General features: G+C 36.7%; 2 protein-coding genes across 2 annotated transcripts; one reads left to right on the forward strand and one right to left on the reverse strand.

Annotated features, from left to right (window-relative positions):
- Positions 1-9,476: 9,476 nt before the first annotated feature.
- LOC126752893 (uncharacterized) lies at positions 9,477-10,349 on the reverse strand. The gene is made up of 4 exons (XM_050463918.1): positions 10,256-10,349; positions 10,029-10,193; positions 9,795-9,962; positions 9,477-9,724 (listed from the first exon to the last, which is right to left on the reverse strand). The coding sequence occupies exons 1-4, from the start codon at positions 10,298-10,300 to the stop codon at positions 9,569-9,571; spliced, it is 534 nt and encodes a 177-aa protein (XP_050319875.1). The 5' UTR covers positions 10,301-10,349; the 3' UTR covers positions 9,477-9,568.
- Positions 10,350-15,710: 5,361 nt separating this feature from the next.
- On the forward strand, positions 15,711-16,435 carry LOC126752810 (uncharacterized). The gene is made up of 4 exons (XM_050463798.1): positions 15,711-15,761; positions 15,828-15,992; positions 16,052-16,219; positions 16,283-16,435. The coding sequence occupies exons 1-4, from the start codon at positions 15,711-15,713 to the stop codon at positions 16,433-16,435; spliced, it is 537 nt and encodes a 178-aa protein (XP_050319755.1).
- The last annotated feature ends 370 nt before the right edge of the window (positions 16,436-16,805 follow it).

Consider the following 16,805-nt stretch of genomic DNA (forward strand, 5'->3'; position numbering starts at 1 on the left):
GCCCCGGATGTGTTAATGAAGTGCGCTACCGATGTGATACATTTAGCTAACTCAAAAATTAAAAAAAAATATAAATATTTTGAGATTGGATAGAATTTGTATACTCTAGATGAATATTGCTACAGAGTATAGTAGTTTTGTTCGCCTAACGGTTGTTTGTATCGCCAACAACTAATCGAGATAAATATAGGGTAATCGCCACTAATGATCAGAATGACGAGATAAGTTTAAGTCCGGTTGTCTATCCGTCCGTGCAAGCTTTAACTTGAGTAAAAATTGAGATATCTCGATGAAACTTGTTATGCAGGTTTCTTAGTACAAAAAAAATCGAGTTCGAGTTTAGATAGGCGTAATCGGACCACTGTCATGCCCACTGATCGCCATTAACCAAACACATATAAAGTGTCATAACTAAACAGCTGATGGCTCCAACTGGTTTAAAGTACATATTGCCTAAAAGCTACAATGACCAAATTCGCTAAGAGCAAATCTCTTTGGACCTCTATTGATACTGTAAAAATGGATGAAATGGGAAGATAATCTCGTCCACTCCCCCTATAACGGTACTGTTAAAACCTCCGACAAAAAGTACGATAAATCAATAACTAGATAAATATGCCAGAGACCTGAACTCTTACACCCGAGGTGGTATGAGAGGTGGAAATTGTCGATGGGCGTGGCACCACCCAATTTTAGGTGAAATCATCGAGACCCGACTGACCAATTTCGACTAAATTATATGTCACAGTGCGGAATTGGACGAAATCAAATTCTAACCACGCCTACATTCCATATAACAAACTTTTAATTAAGAGTTTTTCTCTTTACAGTAAGCAAACCAAACATCAACTCAATTATTTGAGTATAATTTTGCACAAATAGTACCCTCAAGCCCTAAAACTAGTCGAAATCGACATTTCAAGCACCCAGTAAACAAATGTGTGGACCCCAGAGAATATGGTCGATTTTTACCGAACATGTCGGCCAATATATGAATTCTAGTATGGAAATTCTGGGAGAATATTTTTTTTGAAGACAGTATAGGCTTTTGTCCAAAATGGGTAAGATACTTCCTAGCCCCCATATACTTAATATAAAAAATTTAGAACTTCAGCATTAATCGATCAATATCAAGTAAACCTCAATGAAATTAATATAGTTTATCTTCTTGCCTGTGATTGCGAATAATGGTTGCACAATTTCTACGTTTAATTGAAATATGCCCGACAACCCGTTTGTCACTTTACCTTGATTAATGAGTTAAATTTTACTGATTAGTTGGTTTTGTAACTTAAATTTCTATGCTGAAGTATTATTTTGTATTTATAAAAAATAGATCCACATCAGCGTCACAGCTGCGCTACTCTTTGTAAGCAGTCTAACAGGACCACACAACATGCGACAAGGATGTGGACGCGTGCAACTAAAAAGTGTCAACTTAGTTGCTGATCCGATCTATATATAGATCATACTCCGAACTACAGAACAATGTTCACTTTGTTTCTTAGAATGTTGCCAAATTCTCTGGCGTCAACGGAGCCAGCAACGAAGCGCGCCAACAAAGGCGACGATAAATTTAGAGGTGATGCAGTGATTGCAGTTAGTTGCTTGATTTAATTGAACGCACGTGAACGGCAATATTTGCGAAAAGCACTCTTTGAGCTATGGCAAATAGAAATGTAGCACTGCTGTCGCCGAGCCAAGGCGAAGAACCTTTAAAAATCGTGAAAATGCAAATGTTGCGGTGAAACCGTGGCATCAACGACTTGCCACCCAAAAAGCGCTCGCTGATAAAAAATTAAGAGCAATATTGATGCGCACATTGACGTCTTTGCCAAGATTTGTAGTTGGGGTCACAGCAACAAGAGAAACACAGAAGAGCAATGAAAAAGAAAGCAAAAGTGAAGAGGCGAGTGCATGTTAGCCGCTTCGCCAACTACGTGGTTGAATCAGCACCCCACACAAGTGCCGATTGACAAGTCACCAATTGTCAGCGACATGTGGCAGAAGACAAAGCGGTGATGAGCAGAAGCATTGACAGATATATTAGCAGAAATCGTGTTATGTCTTATTTGTGGCAATGTGAAAAATAAAATACATAAAATAAAAAGTATTTTGAAAATAAAAAAACATAAATTTTTTTTTCAGAAAAAATATTTTATTTTTAACCGTGAAAATGTTCCGAAATATTATTCTGATCAATATTTTTACTCAAAGTGGCTATTCGGAAATTTCGCAGGCTTTTTGTTGACGGTGGAATTAGATTTTGGCTCCGAAGTGTGGAACTGATCCACTTTGTAGTTATCGCTGACAACCCTCAAGCTGAGTTCCTTGCATCACTTTAATAGTCGTACTTCACTTCTAGTATTCATGATCTGAGAAATCGCACTCAATTTGTTTTTCTTGTCTTTCACTCATTCGTTGCAACTCCAGCTTCAACCGGCTGTCGCAAATAAAGCCTAAGAAATAAATTCCGATAAAAATAGCTACGCGAAAATTTGTGTGTGCAACTCGTCAATGCCGTCTCGAGCTTTCAACATGGTCTGCCATTTTTACAAGCAACGCCCTTCATCAAACGCTGTCTCGCTGCACTCATACATACATACATACGCACATGTGTGTGATTGTTGCTCTGTGCTGCATTCCGCGCATATGGAAGTGCCAGCATTCAGCTGTTGCCGGTTGCAAGCCTATGCTTACTCCTTTGGCAGCTTGCTCCTGGACTGCAGGTTTCCCCTTTCGCTCTGGAAATGCATGCGCGCTCTCTGTGCGCAGCTCCCGGAGCACAAACTGGTCCCGGTGGCTTGGAATGCTCGCACTCTAAACACGCCTCGTTAGTGGAAGTGCCAAAATGGCTGCTGCTACAAAGTTTCAATGTGTGGCAAGCGCTGCTGAGTGCCTTTTTCCTTTTGCTTGGTTCGTTGTGGGAAGTGTTGTTGCTTGTTGTTGTTGAGTTTTCAAACTTCTGTATGGACGACGTTTGCTCTCATTTCAGCCCAAGTGGGCGGACAAATTGGCAGTCAGGTTTGCCGGCTTTGTTGTTGTGTCTGTTCCGCTGAAGTTTGGAGTTTAACTTCAGTTCTTCCTTTTATTCGATATTCGCACGCGCAGCCAGCAATTCGCCAGGCTGGAGCGGAATGAAGCACTCGTTGGGTCATGTATAAAATAAGAGCGCGCTGAATAAATATTAGCAAAATTATAATTTTTTTTAATAAAAACTTGCTTTTTATAATTTATAATTAATGCTTATTTTAGCCATGAATTAGAAATGGAACTCAAACTATTTATAGGAGCGTAAATGTGTGTGCGTCTCAACAATTTTTCGATGACTAATGTGCGGTGAGAAGATGAAGCAGAGATAAATTAAAATGTCAGAATCACTTTGATCCCAAAAACTAAATATTTCTCACACCTGATTATATTCTGTTTTAAGTTGACGCCAAGTGAATCGAGATCACTTTATTTGACAATTTTCAGCGGACGAAAGAACTGTTTGTATAAAATATAAATAAATGGGTATATACATATATATATGTACATATGTATATACATATATTCATATTTACTAAGAAAAACCATTTATCATATGCCTATAACATCAAATCACACCTTGGTGGATAAAAAATCATCTTTTTTAAGATCTTTTAGTGTCATATTTTTGGTGAGCCAAGGTTATGCTACTGAACTTCAAAGAAATTCAAATGAATTATATCAATTATGTATGTATATACATGTGTGCCACAGCTACTGAGACCGTATTTTGCTAAAATGCTTCTTGCCACATTTTCATTAAATGCAGCTGTTGCAGCAATATGAACTGAAACACACACAAACATACATACATATGTATATCATACATAGACTACACTTGCTTATTACTTTGGCTTAATAGGCTGGCTGCAGTCTACACAACAAGCTTGCATTGCCACACAGACTAAGCTAAGGCACACAGGAGCTGTCCTTAGCACAGCGGCAAGCTGCAATGAGCTACAAATTTCTCAATTGTCAACACCAGAAGCAAAATGACAGAATGAAATTAAACCAACGATGAAAATGAAGAAGTAAAGAAGTGAAGAAGTGAAGAAGGGAAAGAAGATGCAGCAAGCGCAGGCGACAAATAATGGCTGACAGACTAGTTGGCTGACTTTTTGGCGAAACAACCGGACACAAACCCTGCAATAACAGCACAAGCTTTTCAGTTTTCTGTCGATATAGCCTTTGAATATCAAAGGAAGCTGTGGCGGAAATTCACCCAGCTTGCATAAAATATATTAAAACAGTTCTTCTTGTTTGTAAATATGAATTCAAAATCAAAATATATTTCACGAAAGATTTTCATGAAAACGACAGAGCTTAAGCTTTAACAGAGGTTTCTTTAAAGTTGAGAGCTAAGTACATTATAACCAAGAAGTTGGTACTGACCTTGGAAAGAGACGAATACGCCTGCTGACAGGTCCATATGCATTAGTGCTTTCCATTGGATGCGCGTGCGCCCTTGTTTCCGTTGTTCACCCATGGATCTCGAGCTGAAGGAGTTTTTCAGCCTAATCACCATATTCGCTTTATTTGTATATGCTTAACTATATGCATGTCACCGTAGAGCTCAGCCAGTTCATGGTTCAATGTCCTTGGACATTCATTGCTCATATGGATAGCTCCAAAGATCTTGCGAAGAACAGTTCTCTCGAGTACTCCAAGTACTTTCTCATCTCGGTTCGTCATCGTCCATGTTTCTGCGTCGTTTAATAGGACGGCAATAATGAGAGACTTATAAAGTCTAATTTTTGTTCGTCGAAAGAGGGATCTCATTTGTCCAGAAGAGACAATTTCCAGATATTTTGTCTTGTCTTCGTTCACCACGAGACCAATCTCGCCACCGGCTTTAAACAGATCAGCCACTAATCCGTCAACCTCTGAGGCTATGTTGTTCTTAAGCTGGCTTTGAGCTGAGATAGGAAGTGTAGAGACCGAAAGACGGACATGACTAAATTGACTCAGCTATATAGGGTTTCCGACGTTTCCTTTTTGTTGATACGAACCGCAAAGCCCTGTGCTGGGAATAAAAATGTATCCTTTAATGAGATATCCTCAAACTCTCTTGTCTTGAGATATATACTATTTTTAGTGCTGCATTCACCGCCTTATATGTATCATATACGAGTATTAATCGAGTGTGGAAATATTGGATAAGCAATGAGTTTCCATTCTAGACATGTTTTGTGCGCTTTGGTCCGGTGGGTTGCATCAAGCTTCCTTACATACAAACTCGCAGATGCGCTCATAGAATATGCATTCCCTTGCAACTGTTGCAAATGTGTTTCTGCATGAAAGTTCATATAATATGTATGCGGCAGCGCATCTCATTTGCTTTCGACAAACTCATTTGGCTGATTCTTGTGAATTCAAAATGTCTAACGGTTATTACAATTTTGATTATTTGCATCTGAAATAGATTTATTGTTATATGGTAAACTCATAGCCTGACTACACTACTTGCAACGCTAATAGCTGCACCAACTAATATACATACATTATAAGCAAGTGGATATATAGTATTCTTGTTTTAAATATATTATATCCAAATGTGAGTATGTAGTACAACTTTCATAAGTCTCGTATGTCATATGTACACCATATACATATAGTCATATGTAGATATTATAAAATATGTAGTGCCATAGACATCTGCTCGTTTAAGGCGGAGATGATAGAGATTGTAGGGTGTTGAAATTTAATGATGTCTTAATGGCAGACGCGAAGACAATTGTGCAAAAAGATAAAATATACACAATAATGATAATAGCAATAAAAATTAGTACTTCCAGCTTGAGCAACTCGGGATATTTGTCAAGTGACTATTACTGCTTTACACTCAAATGTAGCCTTAGATCAAAGTACAGACATTTTGAACATGCTAGAGGGTGAATGGGACATTTTTCGTATAACTTAAACGAGGAAATATATTTTATATACGACTGCAACGACATCTATTTACCGAATACAAAAAGACTTTTTCGGGTAACCAATATTTTTATTTGGTGATGGCAGATCTTCTGTTATATTTGACTGATCTGATCACTCTTAAAAACCCTTAATGAATGCAATGTTAATCCTTAATATACAAATGCCACATATTCAGCAACTGATTCCTTGCCCTGAAAATCGCATTCCGCAATCGCCTGCAGAGCCCCGTTCTTTCCGCTGCGTCAGCATTTCAAACTAGCGAAGCCTACATCACACTTCAACACAATCAAGACACTTTCATCGACCACTTTGAGTGGTGGTGGCGCATTTCCAACCGACACTTTGTGGCTCCGCCGCTAACCTGCTCACGCCCCAGTTTATTGACCCTCCAAACACACCTCTCAGACTGCCGTACACATGCACTTATATAATATATGCAGTTGTAGCGATTACAACTGGTGCAAATGTGGAGCTTAACTATTTTGGCTCTGAAGGTTTCTACGCTGCCGTAAATATATATAGAAAATGCTCAAATGCGAGCGATGAACTTAATAAGTTAAAGATTTAAATTTTGAAATAGAAAATATTTTTTCCTAATTATCGTGGCATTATTTTCAGCGCCTTATTACTATAACGATAAAGGACTCTATTCGGAAAATGCGCGCGGGATAATCGCAGTTGCTACTACCTTCTCACCAGTGCCTGTCAGGACCCATGATTCTCATATACATATGTATGTATGTACATGCACATGTTTGCCCAAATGCAAGCAAACATTTTCACGCTTGGTATATTGAAAGCAGACATGCCACGCCGTTTGTATGGTGAATATTGAAAATTAGCATGCAGAGGATATGCCGCACACACTCGTGTATACAAGTCGGGCGAGCACTGAAAGCTCATATGCAAACAAAATGCTAACATGAGCTTTAATCTACAGTATATATGTATACAGGCATATATATGCATATAACATTATATATATATATATGTGCATTTATAAGTATACATAATGTGTACATGTGTGTGTTTATGTGTGCGTTTGTGGCGCTGTGTTGCTAGCCATATCCTGCATATCCTTTCAAAACATGCTGCCAAAGTATAAATTAAAATCCGACAGCAGAACATGTCGAATGCTCTTCCAGCGAGTGCACCAGCCAAGCAATGGCGCTACCGAAGCCGTAGCGAGCAGGCGAGCAGGCGAGCCAAGCGTTTTCATGCAGCCAGACTTATCGGTGCAATTTGAATTTTAAATTTCGAAAATGAGAAACCATAAACGCATATACTTATGTACATATGTATATATGTGTATGTATGTGCTTGTGCACTCCTGGTTGCATTCGCAACATATTAAATGTAAATGGTTGCGCTTTAAGTGTTCGCGAACGACGTGAAAATGTTCGATAGCGAAAGTGAAATGGGTGTGGGAACTCTCAAAATACACACACACACACTCACATATACATTCATACACAGAGAAGCAAATTAATTAAGCATTTACTTCTGTGTAATAGATTTCAATGCAATTGGTTACATATGTGGGGCACACTTACATATTTATTTATTTGTGTATGTGAAAATATAAAAATGTGTGTATTTATAACAACTTAAAAAATTTAAACTTGTTTTAGCGAAAAGAACTTAAGCACAATACTTTTTAATTGAAAAGATGGTTAATATATAAATTTGCATTTAAATAATAATTTTCGAATCTGAAATTAATTATTCCTGAAGAAGAGAAGGCTCTTTCAAAATCAGTGCCTTAGATCAACACACAACCATGCAATTTAATTATATGAAATGATTAGTTCGTTGTGCAACACAAAAGTGGTCACTACGTCAATAATCGTCATTAATTGGGCTCTAAAATTTACTCTTTCAGGGGTTTCTCTTCCGAGGCTGTTTTTTACTTTTCATGGGGGGGCGTTTTTTACGTGCCGGGTCCGAAGCCCAGCGCACAACTCTAAGTAGAGATGGTTCGCCTTCTCACTTTAGCTCGCCTTCAAACGGATGTTCTTTGGCTACCCAGAGGATACTTGGCCAAGGGAAAGAAGTCGTGAGCTGCTTGAGCCCTATGTAAAAGAACCGTTTCTGGCCACCCCCAAGTGAATGGCAATCAGAGAACTTTCCTAACCTGCGTGAACTTTTACACATGGCTCCATCCTCCGTGGGTTAGTATTAGTTTTTGGAAGCTTGAACTCACAGCTTCATAGCGGCAAGTTCTGTTTGGGGTCAACGAATTCTCGAACCAGTCATGAAAGTGCGTTACAACCAAATTGCAATGACTCTTCAAATATCTGCCCCATATCTAGCATATAAAACAGAATAGGATAGGAAAGCGATTTGATTTATACATATCTAAATATGGTGGTAAGGTCCACTTGGCGGAAACTTTGTTCTCGTTGAGAAATATTTATCAGTTGAATTAACCGATAAATTTCATTTTTGAACTCTACTCTCGACTTTATTGTTATCTAAAGACATTTTCAAATTCCAAAGAAAGGAAAATTGTCAACAGGTGCTTTGGAATCGGTGGCTACGGCTCTGTGGATTTAGTTAAGCGGAGAAAAACCAATGAATGCGCTGGATAAGCGTTCGCATGGAAGATGATGTTAAAGCGAAATGCTTTTTCGACACGAGACGCTTGGATGGACAACGGACGTAAGGGTACTCACGCATCCAATGGAAGAATCAAGTGCATAGCGACCTGCCTACTCTTGGGGTACACAACTGGCGTAATCTCGCGAAGGATTGAAGCAACTGGCGAAGTTTTGGTTTCTCTGCCCAAACGGACCCGCGGTTGTAGTGCAAAAGAGAAGTGAAATCTTTTTTTTTTTTTCAAAATCATAAATTTAGGTTTTCGGAATCACAAAATATAATTATTCTTTCAGTAGCACTTAGGCTTCGAACATGTCTAAATCGAAATATAAATATGTTATTAAACGTGCAATTAAGTAATGTTTATAATAACATCTATTATTTCTCTATATTTGCAAGATTCCATCAAAATGTCTGGTGTAAAAGCAATGTGATTGAGCATTAAATTATATATTGTATTTATTCCAATAAATATTGTACATATATTTTTATTTTAGTAAAATTTGGCACACCGTGTCCAGTTCGAACCAACTTAGAAGATAGGATAATAAAAACAATTCAAAAAAAATATTATTAAATTCGTTATTTTTTCCAAATAAATTTATTTGTATGAACATATTTAAAATTAAACCTCAAGTATGTATAATCTCTTGAGTTCTTATGGGTGCCGGCCAATTAGGTTAGGTTGATAGATATCAGATGGAGTTCAGTTACTAAGTCCATGAGGAGTAGTTATCCTTTAGGATCTCTTTGCTTGACGCGAACTGGCTGGCAAATTAAATAAAGGACATTTGAAATTACTTTACAAACTAGAAACAAAAAACTTTCCCCAATTCGCTTCAAAAAATAAATAATAATAAGAAACAGAATAAATTTTGTAATATGCTTTTCTTTTTAACGGAAAAGAAGCGCAGGCTTTATTGAAGATCAACCAATAATAAATACATTTATAGCACAAAGGCAAGATTTGTGTCGCATTATTCCAAAATATTTACGTTGGTTCTCTCTAGGAAATTTGAAAAAAGACCTTCACAATAGCCACTTTAATGCCATAGAAATACCAGTCGGTGTGAAAGGTATACTCCCCTGTTGGTAAGGGCAGCACCTGCGTTGCCACATGGTTGACATAACTGATGGGCAGCTTTTCAACAACCTCGTCTTGCTGAAATTATATTGAGAACAGAAAATATTAATGTTCCCAGCTTCTCACTTTGAAATAAGCTTTGACCTACTGGACCATATGGGCAAGTCCTATTTATGGTGGAGTACTTCTCGAACCAGCTGTGAAAGTACCGTACAACCGGATTGGCACGCTTCTTCAAATATTTGCAGGCGTCTATGGTGAAGTTGTACAGAAACGGTTTGTATCCATTTGCTTTACGCAGCAAGGCAAACGACATCTACACATTCAGATATAAAAATAAGTAACTGTAAAGCTCATCTTCGTAATTTTAACTAAGGCGTACCGAAATGTTATGAACTGGTTTCTTTTGGGGAAATTTCGCACGCATCGAGAAGTACTTGTACGAGCGATTGACCGCTTTCAGAATGCAAGTATCGAAATAAAGGCTCGACCGATTGGTGCTAATGCAAACGGCGTTACGAAAATCCAAACTCGTCTTTACCGTTATCTGCTTAATGTAAATATTAGTGTAAACATTTGAGGTTCAGAGATGTATCGGGAAATACTTACGGTAAGTGCGCTAAGGACTATTACGAAAAATATGAGTGTTTTCATGTTCACTTTCCACGCAAATACGCCGTGTACCGGAACCACACGAACCGACTGCCACTAGCTAATTGATGAAATGATTTTCTAATAATAAATTGTAGAATTAAGCATTTTCAAAAGCTTGTAAGTTTATACAAACTAAGCTATTTTGTTGCTGTTTTTTCTCTTCTCAAAGCTCGAAATGACTACACCATTTTCATGTTGAAATTTTGGCAATATTTAATGGCTTTATTGCCAGCCGCGAACACTGAAAAAAAATAATATGGATAGACTTAATAGTCATAGTTTCCATTTTGGTGAAGAGCCAAGAGGGGCCGTTCAGCTCGGTTAAATAATATCGAATAACGCTGATTCGTAACTATAAATATCGGTGTGAAACGAGCACGATTAACTACGCTCGAAAAAAGTTTTGAAAAAGCGCTGCAGTGGCAATTAACATAAAAGTAATGAAACATTTCACCGCTTTATCAGTTTGGCCATCTAAATTCTGATATAAAGTACGAAAGCATTTCGAAATAATCAACTAAATTCGGTTCTTAATGTCACTTTAAAGCCGCAGGAATGCAAATTGGTATGAGAAACGAATTCATCCGTTGGTAATCGCTGAACTTCGGGCCAAATGTGATTAACATAGTTGAAGACAGGACTCTTCGAGATCTACTAGTTATTTATTTAACTTCGTTTATCATTTTGATATACGTGTCGATGTGCAAGGCGAGCTGAAAATGTTTATTTTCGGTAGTTTCAGTGATAATTTCCTAGATTGCATATTTCCAGACCTTCGATTTTATTAAGAATTTTAAAATATATACATAGATACTTGCAAGTGTGTAAAAATGTAATACAAGTACTTACAGTAAAAGTTCGTAAATGATTTAACAAAGCGCCACGTGACCAACACTTTCACTGTCAATAAGATTTCATAACTTATACTTCACTGAAATGGTTGAAGGATTTTGCCAACTTTAGTTGTGAACAATTAAGATTTTTGTTTACAATTAAGGTAAGTACAGTATTTGTTGTGTATAAGAAAGTTGTACATAAGAAAGAATAGGATATAAGAGAGTTTTTCCTTGCACCAAGCAGACGTAATATAATTGCTTTATCAGTGGCGGATTCGGAGGGATGTAGTGGGGAAAATTTCTCCCCCCAATGGCTGAAGGTCTTAATGATAATTTCATTACTCTGAAAAAATGTAAGTAACAGTATAAAATATAAAATTAAAGCAGATTTTTGAATTAATTAATACTAAAAATACCACTATCAAATCGGTTACTGAAAGTGCTAAATTTGAAGCGACGCGGCTTGATAGAGAACTTGAAATAGATGTTGCATTCAGCTCCATCAGTGATGTGTTCGCTTTATACGTTCGCCGTTGTTTATCCTCCAAGTTTTCCAACATAGAAAAGTTATTAACTGGCAAAATAAGGAAACAGCGGGAATGAAACGATACTGATCGCAGCCGTGTTCAAGTTTCAATTTATAATTGGGTTTTTTTCCAATGTGATATTCTATCTCTAACTCTTTCTTCAGAAAGAATCGATCGATCTGGCAAAGGCATCAAATATGATAGATACGCTACTTGTAACGCTTCGAAATTGAAGGCAAAAAGCTGAAGATATATTTATTCAGACACGAGAAGAATAGCGGAAGAACTGAATGTTGACCAAGAAAAACCAAGAATTTGCGACCGACAAACAAAACGTGAAAATTTCTGCGTGAGAACTTGTGAAAAATATTGTAGGGTCTCAGTGTACATTCCTCTGTTGGATACAATCGGCGAAGATTTGAAGACGCGCTTTTCAAGAGAAGAGAAATAAAAAAAATTCTGTTACTAATTAAGAACGCTGCATGTCATGAGCTTAGTTTCACTTCACAAAATATAGAAAGAATTTTTTACAGCCATTTATTACTGGATTTTTGCTGATTTTAAGCATAAAATTTTCGTGATTTCGAGCCACCATTGAATAGTTGCTTATAGTGGATTCATAAAACCCGTTGGGAAACCTGGAACCGTTCCTTGGCTTACGGTTATTGTATATTACTTTTAAATTTTTTTCCTGCTAATGACCCCTGTGCAGCTAAAAATTTTCCGCAATTAATTAAACAACCGTTTTGTGATATTAATTGGCTTTCAATAATCATCAAGTAGAATTTCATTTAAATTTTTTGCAATATATAGTATTAAGCTAGGAAGGTCGATGTTGTCAGAGTTTTCGAAAATGGCGAACATATCAATACTAACGGCGGTATTCTCGTCATTACTTTGGTTGTGAGTATTTCAAATTTTAACATATTTTTGTATTTGAAAAGTGGATTCTAAACTATTTTTCTAGATTGTCGTACGTTCAAAGCTAGATTTTACGAATATTAAATGCATTTCTTTCGATAATTCAACCGTGTACTTCGATATCTGTTTATTAAAGTCCGTTAATCACTACTACAAATATTTATCGATAAGGGCTAGATTCCCCAAAAAGCAACCCACTTACGACATAAAGGTAAGTTAGAGATAGTTACGGCATCTCGGTGTCTTGTCATTACAGTAAAATTAATTTAGGTGAATAGCGCCATGATGCGAAAGGAACCCTTTCTATACAATATAACCCTTGATGGCTGTAAATTCGAAAATACAGTTTTTCAAAAAATACTCCACCGTCAATGGAACCTGCCCCTATGGACAGGTAACTAACTATGCTTTCATATTATGATAGTACACAATTGGTCATGTAAGAGTTAACATTCCAATATTTAGCAAGATGAATAAGCTCCCAGTTTCTCACGTCAACAATTTAGTGAAAAATGTGCTTCCATATCTCCATGGAGATTATGCTTACCAAATGATTTTCTATTTATATAATTCAAAGTTGGCTATAATAACGGTATATGGCTCATTAATGTAAGAAGGCGCCTAAAATGTGAGGAAAATACTTGGACCGACGAAGGACAACAGTTATTTCAAAAGTCTTCTGTTTTACTTATGTGTTATTATCAAATTATATATTTTAATGTGTACATACAATATATACAAATACAAATGCAAATACAAATTCAATTCCAAATACAAATACAAATACAAATATAATCCTGTTTCCGTTAGCTGTTACTCGTTCCCAGAAGTCAGCTACTTGGTTATGCTCTCAGCGGTTAATTATTATTGGCGTTTCAATTAATAGCACGCTATTTAAATTAGTCTGCCATTAATGCATCTTCGAACACGTGGAGCAACTTTGCAGTGTAAAGGCATGACATTTTATAATTATATGTAATTTTCTGTATTGTCCTCTCGTGCATGCCTAAGTATGCTCTACATTACATGCCCTGTACAAGCATACATTGTAGTCAAAATCTCCGGAATAATTAATTACTCACGGCGGCGGGCGATTAATGTTTCAACGCATTCTGTGCGCTCCCATAACAGCTCGCAGAAGTCCGAAAGTTGGGTTCGCTTGGCCATCGAGAATGTTTCAGGCGGCTTTGAAAGTATGTCACTTTCTCAAAGTTTCTCAAAGACGCCATTAAAAATTCAAAAATGACGCAACTGTAAGTTTAAATAAAGTCATTTTCGTGGGCACGCATAAACGCTTTTTAATTGCTACGGGAGTGCTGGCATAAGTGGAGCATTTGAAAAGCGTTAGGTTATCTAAATATCAGCTGCTATTATGACAACGTCAACAACGCAGGTGAAAATTAAGTTATTAAACTGGCACATACTCACATATGTATGTATGTACGTATGTGTGAATATGCCTTATTGTCATTTATAGGCATAATAATTATTAGGTTAAGCGCATACCTATGTATGTATGTATTCGGAACAGGAGACTTGCTCAGCTGTTAGTGAGTCAGTATGGCTTATTGATTTATAATTGCTTTCAATGATTTGTTGGTGTAATGTATTGAAAGCTCCCTTTATAATTAATACTTGTGTCAACGAATTAAAATTAGATATTAAATGTGCCGTTATGTATTTATTAGATCGTTAAGCGCTTTCCAGAAACGAGACAGAGACACGAAAGAGAAATTAAAATGCGCCTGGTCTCAATTAGAAATGCGTGCGAGAATTAAAATAATTGTCCAAAAGGTGCTTGGTGGAGCGTACTTAATTTACGAAATGAGCTCTATCTATATTGCTCTCCAGAAGAAACGGTTGATACCCGACATTTTTTCAATCTTTCTATCACAATTTCTTCAGAAGGTACAAATGCACGGGAAACCGTTCTGACATCCAATAGCCATCAATTAAGTCAATGAAATCTTCAAATAAATTCAATTCACCAAAAAGTTGATCGGATAATCATAAATATTAGTAATCGAAAAAGTCTTTTCGTATTTCTCATCAAATTTTTACTTATTTTTTTATTTTTGTACTAATAAATAAATAAACAAATATGTACCATTTTGGTCGACCAAATTTTACCATTTTTCCGCTAGAGACATGATTCCATCACTGCAAAACTTTCATCAGTGTAAATCGAAGTTTCGAAATTTCCAGAACTGATACAGCATCGTCTCCGTAAACTTCACAAATTTCATTGGTGGCTTGCGTGGCACTCTTCTCTTTTTTATACAAAAATTATAAATACACAAAATATAGCGAATTTTTTCTTTATTTTCACTCATTTTTAAACAGCTGTAACATTTGTTCAACTTCCCCGAGTTCAATTTTTGGTAGTACAGTTGACTTAGATTTGCGGTCTGTTGTGTGCAAGTTTTCCCTGAAATAATTTCCGTTGGTTGCAAGCCGTTGACCGGTTACATTTCCAGGTTTAGGCTTTACTTAGTGACCGACGCAAAACCGTGGATCGAATCAGCTGAAACAACCTATCTTATGAAAGCGCAATGTAAATGAACTTTCACCAACGATGACCTCTATTTAAGTCGCCACAACAGCCGAGAAGGTGCAGTCATGGTATGAGGTGCCATCACGTTTCATGGAACAATTGACTGGATTATTGGAGTCCGTATTTCCAAAATTAAGTGATCTCTTTGACCAATAGGAAAGCAATACAAAGATAAGAAAGGCTTCGAAAAGACCAATGTCTACAGCTACTAATAGTTTTACTGACTTTTCAGTTCAATGCTACACAGAACTGTTGCTCGATTTCAGCCATTGGGGCCCCTGTTTTAAAACAATCTATCCAATCTCTTATCCGCCACACGTGCTTGTAATCGAACCAACACCGAATAGGAGTGTAAATTACATTCTTAAAATCTCTTGGGCAATCTATGGTCACATTTGGAAACTTTGCACATTTGATTTGCATTTCCACAAAATGATCCGCAGTGGAGCCAATAATTTTCCATGATTATTTTAAATACTGATTTCCGATAACAATTAAATAATACTAAAATAGAATATCATAAAAATTCAATTACATTATATGCATGCTCGTGGCTATCAGAGTTTTCGAAAATGGCGAACAAAACGGTTCTAACGGTTATATTACTCGCCATTACTTTTGTTGTGAGTATTTCAATTCTTAACTTGTAGTTTTGCGCTTGTGGAATGAATTCTAAATTGCTTTCCTAGATTGTCGTACATTCAAAGCTGGATTTCACGAATGTTAAATGCATTTCCCTCGATAATTCTACCGTGTACTTCGATATCTGTTTATTAAAGTCCGTTAATCGCACCTACAAATATTTATCGATAAGGGCTAGATTCCCCAGAAAGCAACCAACTTACGACATAAAGGTAAGTTAGAGATAGTTACGGCCTCTCGGTGTCTTGTCATTACAGTAAAATTAATTTAGGTGAATTTCGCCATACTGCGAAGGGAAAACGGCTACAAACCCTTTCTGTACAATATAACCATTGATGCCTGTAAATATCTGAAAACGCACAACAACCCCGTCATTCGCTTCGCACATCAGTTTTTCGAAAAATACTCCACCGTCAATAGAACCTGCCCCTATGGACAGGTAACTATGCTTTCATATTATATTATAATATCGTGTAACAGTTGACATTCCGATATTTAGCAGGATGAAGTGCTGGATAAGCTCCCAGTTTCTTACGTCAACAATTTAATTACAAGCGTGCTTCCATTGCCTCACGGAGATTATGCTTATCAATTGACCTTTTATTTATATAATAAAAAGTTGGCTATTGCAACTGTGTATGCCTCTTTCATGTAAAAAAAGGACTCAATAGTTGAGGAAAATATTTGGATCAAAAAAGACCGTCAGTTATATCAATTGTCTTCCGGTTTCTATGTGTTATTTATTACCATATTATATATTTTGACGTGTATGTATGTATGTATAGTTATAAAAATATTGGGTAGTCGAAAAAGTCTTTTATATTTATAATGAACTTTAATGAACCAAATATGTAGCATGTTGGTCAGTTAATTTTTGCCATTTTTCCGCTAGAGACATTATTCCATCAGTGTAAAACTTTTCTGGTTTCTTGGCGAAAAACTGCGACAAGAAATTTTCACAGGCTTCTCTTAAACCCAACTTTGCTCTATTAAGGGAGTTCTGCAATAAACAAAACAAATGGTAT

Source organism: Bactrocera neohumeralis, chromosome 3 (genome assembly GCF_024586455.1).
Source record: "Bactrocera neohumeralis isolate Rockhampton chromosome 3, APGP_CSIRO_Bneo_wtdbg2-racon-allhic-juicebox.fasta_v2, whole genome shotgun sequence".
NCBI classification, from domain to species: Eukaryota; Metazoa; Arthropoda; class Insecta; order Diptera; family Tephritidae; genus Bactrocera; species Bactrocera neohumeralis.